Source organism: Nannospalax galili, unplaced genomic scaffold, assembly GCF_000622305.1.
Source record: "Nannospalax galili isolate Female #2095 unplaced genomic scaffold, S.galili_v1.0 scaffold522, whole genome shotgun sequence".
Taxonomy (NCBI): Eukaryota; Metazoa; Chordata; class Mammalia; order Rodentia; family Spalacidae; genus Nannospalax; species Nannospalax galili.
In genome coordinates, this window is record NW_008348874.1 from 254,116 (window position 1) to 258,813 (window position 4,698).

Here is a 4,698-nt window from a genome sequence, read left to right on the forward strand (position 1 = left end):
GGGAGACCTAATATTGAAATGTATTAACTGCATGCCATTAAAAAGATCTAAAACATGTCAAATAAAAAGGTGGCAAATTTTTCAGTCTGCTATTTGGAAACTGGCTTTTATTTTCCTTGGAACTCGTATGCCCCATATATCACTGTTCTTTGTTATATGCATGGTTATAAAATTGTGAAAATGGAGGCATTTCTGGTAGCAAAAGGGTTAACTTCTTTTTAGCTTTACCAGTTTCAAGTTACAATGAGAAGCGTCTTCTTTCCCAGCAGCATTGTGCTTACATTTCTCTTTAGATCTCTCTTGAAGAGGGCTGGTATACTTGTGCCTGCTGGAGGTGGAATTAGCTGTAAGAAGGAGGAAGAGATTGAATGGACTTACAGGAAGAATTTCAAGTAAATTCAGGGAAACACATTCACTTGAAGAGTATAACCTTGAGTCTTGTTTTACACTGAGGATACAAAGATGTTAAAGTTATCACCGGGCAGCCGGACAAATAAAATTCCAACACCAAGGTACAGATCAGCATAGATCTGTGATTCAGACCTCAGGATTTTCTTGGAAGGAGCTCAAGGGCTGAGAAGGACTCAAGAGCAAGTGAAGAGAACTTGGGAACTACAGTTTATCAGAAGATCAGCTTTCCTTAATTCAAATACAAAAGGCCTGATTCTCATAAATTCACCTAGGAATGCACAGGTTATTTGATCAAATAATTTTAACCGGCTTTTCCTACATCAATGAAGCAAAATTTCTTAGCAACTGTGGATAATTAGAAATCTGAATGCCAGTTTTCTTGGAAATAACTATTCTTGATACATTCCAAAATATTTAAAATAGGACAGGAAAATTTGTGAGGATGTGTTCAGAAATGTCAGTGTCATGAAGAATAGGTGAATTTTTTTTTTACAACTATTGGGAAAGTGTACCTCCTAGGAACTTGGATTTTTTTTTTCTTTTAAGTGAAAAAGAAGAATTAAAAAAATAACTTTTGCTTTTGGACAAAAATGCATCTGACTGTATTTTTACTTAGGGGTATTGTGGGTTTCCTCTGGAGCTGCTGGGTTCTAGTGGGTTATACAGAGGGAGGTTTGGGAGACAATCATGTTCATTCCAGTTTTATTTATAGAAGACTACGGAACCATGAAAGACGGGAAATACAGAGGGAAATTCTCTCTATTTTGGGTTTGCCTCATAGACCCAGACCGTTTTCACCTGGAAAACAAGCGTCGTCTGCACCTCTCTACATGCTGGATCTATACAATGCAATGGCCAATGAAGAAAATTCCAAAGAGCCTGAATACTTGGTGAGAGTCTCCCTGGCAGGAGAGAGCAGAGGGGCAAGAAAGGGATACCCACCCGCTCCCAATGAATTTGTTCACCGCATACAGTTGTCTCGAACGACTCCTCTGACTACTCAAAGTCCTCCTTTAGCCAGCCTACATGATACCAACTTTCTGAATGATGCTGACATGGTCATGAGCTTTGTCAACCTAGGTATGTCGTTCATTTATTTGTTCATCTGTGTTATTGTAAAGTGGAAGTTTTCCTAATGGTAAAGTAGCTGGTTGGTAGGTGGCCATGTTTATAGAAAGTCATTTTCTGTAACTCTCCTTTATGGCTTCTGTTTCCTTTCTTTCATTGATTAAGATTTTGCTTTTGGTTACAGAGTCATATGTAGTTAACATGAAAAGCTAAAATTAAACAGTCATAATTTGGTCTTTTCAGAGCTTGTTAAATTTTATTTAAATATGTGTATAAAAATGCAATAGTATAAAAAGGGAAATTTATAAGGATAGCAATGCTTTGGGCAAAAAGGAAAAAAAATCAGAAACAAGCATTTATGTATGGAAAAGCAAAGGTAAATTTCCAAGCCATTTTCAATAGTAACTTAAAAAGCATATAAAAGCACATAATCATATGCTACTTAAAAATTCTAATCTGGAAGAAGAAATCATTGTAATAATCGTCATAGAAATTAATTAAGATCAAATTATACCGTAAAATACTACTATCAAAGATCATTGAAAAATAGAAAAGTTTCAATTTAACATTCCGTAACTTCGAAGATTAAAAGGTAAAGAGGTCTACTGATTTTTATACAAGGGAAGTGTAAAATACGCTTTCATGGCATTGACTAATATAAACTCCTTTAACTTGAGATAAAAATATTTATTTGATAATTTCTGTAAATAGCAACAAAAATATTCTTGTTGAATATTTTAAGTTACATTCCATTTTGTGCTGGCACTTCATTATATTTAAACATACTGACAATAGCAAATAGCAAATTACTGCCCGATATTTTACATCACAATAATATTAAAGAATTTAGTTACTTAAATGATTTTTGCATAGGCTGTTCTATCTGTAAACACAGTATAAACTAAAGCTGAATTGACTATATTTTTAAATTCAAAGGAAAGTAGCATTAAATGTATTTTATTTTTAAGTTTAAAACTTTTACTAACAAATTTAATCAACTTTAAGGAATTGAGAACTTTGTAAAGTAAACCTTCTAAGTGTTTTGTTTAAAATGCAGTCTGTGTTGTTTTAAATTCAACGTATTTTCCTGTGTATTTAATTTAAGACCTCCTCATATAATATCTCAAAGGAAATGCTAATACTCTGAAAAGTCAGATAGCAGCAATCTTGGTGGCATGTGGCTCTGTTTGTACAGCGTGTTTCTCAGTATGCTCGCTTGCTCTCAGCAATCCTAGCATGAGGGACAAGGGGCTTACTAAAGCATACATTTTGTGTTACTAGAGACAAAGCTCTCAGTGCTAAGCTTAAGAAAGTCATCATTTGCTGCATGTCAGGTGCTCTGGACTTCTTTCTGAAGGCATTTTCTTTTGCACATGTAATTAGCAGGTTTCCTTTAGAACTAAAATAGAACTTAATTTTAAATTGGTTTGATTGCATATGCAAATGTTTCTCGTGGTACATTTTACTTTGTAGCATTTCTAAAGTATTATTCAATAATTCAAATTAATATCAATATTAACAACAATAGAAAAAAAATTAATTTGCCATAACTTACTTATTTGAAGAGCAAATTGCTAAAGTATCAGTACAGGTTTTAGGAATATGACAGAGGAAAATGTGTGACAACTTTAAGCAACAGAAGCTCAGTCATGAATTTGTCCTGTTAATATGTTTTGTACTATTTGGATACTTTGATCATTCCTAATATTGTTATTTTAGAAAAGAATTATATTTTTTAAGTTGTGTGCCATTATTTTTATGAATATAGATAAAGTTGAAAAATAAAACTAAACAGCTTATTCAATGATTTATAGAATCCTCTTTTATCATTAATATTTTTGCTTTCAAATCAATTAAATTTTTCTTGTGTTGGTCATATTGTAATAGCATAGTTGTTTATAAATTTAGATCAACACAATAATTATTTATTGTATTCTAGGTAAACAATAACAGATATAAACTTTAGAAAACTTTGCTTATTTTTGTCATGCTCCAAGTGATGATTTAGTCTCAATAACAAACCATATGATTTCTTCTTTACTTAATAATCACCAAATAAATGTCTCACGAGAAATTCCCATAAAACTGATTCTCATAACAGGGAGTTTCTTGTAGTTGTCCTGAAGGAAAACTGAGCTACATTTTACTACCCTTAAAACATGCCCACAAATACACCCAAACTTTCAGTCAATCACTACTTAGTACAAAACTCCCACTTCTGTATTTCTTCCATAAATAAAGTATACTCAGATAAATGTACACTATCATTAGGAACTGCACAAAAAGTTTCAGGTATCACCTGTAATGTCTCTTATGCTGTTAGGAAGAACAAGAGGATTTTATTACTTTAGTATCTCAAAAAATGTGCATGTAGTAGGGACCAAGTGCAAATGAAGTCTCCATGGTAATAGCAGGGGATGTGCTCTCAAGACGTCACCTGGATATATGGGTTAACAGCTGCTGTGCTATTTCCCACAATAAGGTGAGTTATCTAGAAAAGCTCTGCCAGAACCCTTTCACATGAAGTGTCCACATTGTTGTTTTCAAGCCTAATAATGGGATTTCTACATTTAAGACATTTTTGTGAATGCGTTTCACCCAACAGGAACAATTTTTGATTCAAACTAAGAATCATATTTAACATAATATTTACTTTTAAAACTTCATGTGCAATTGATATTATATTCCTAAATGAAAAATAGGCTATAATTTACTGAAAGACAAAATAAAATCTAAAAAAGTTGGTGTAGGCCATGTAAACAGCTAGACATAAAACCAAATTCATTATTTTTGTTTAAATTACCTTAGTGATTTATTCACTTTAAAGAAGCAAATATAAATGATTGGACCAAATATTGTTATTATTATAGTAAGAGACTTTTACAGGTTAAATTCTCTGTGATTTTTTTACCTTGATTTTGTTGAATTTTAGTTAAATACTTGTTTAAGTGATACTGCTTAATTTTGTTGGGGCCAAAAAATATATTCCTGGAATTTTTTTTTCTTTTTCAGATCTATTTTTCCAAAGTTTACATAGTTTATAATGTGAAATACCTATGCAAATGAGGGAGAAATTAAATTATACACTTTCAGTACATAATTCCTGTCATGTAAAGATAAGCCTGTGGGATATTTCTGAAAATCTAGGCAACAATATTTCATTTAAATGTTTAATGATAGTATAACTAAAATTATATAATGTGAATATTTTAGAAGAAA

The 4,698-nt window shown here is 32.0% G+C and overlaps 1 protein-coding gene across 1 annotated transcript in view; it reads left to right on the top strand.

Moving 5' to 3' along the window:
- The first annotated feature begins 282 nt into the window (after nt 1-282).
- The window catches only part of Bmp5 (bone morphogenetic protein 5), a 150,487-nt gene continuing 146,071 nt past the window's right edge, over nt 283-4,698 (top strand). The window contains exon 1 of the mRNA XM_008846120.2: nt 283-1,491. Coding sequence (XP_008844342.1) covers nt 1,002-1,491 — 490 coding nt within the window. The 5' untranslated portion in view covers nt 283-1,001. The remainder of the gene's footprint in view (nt 1,492-4,698) is intronic.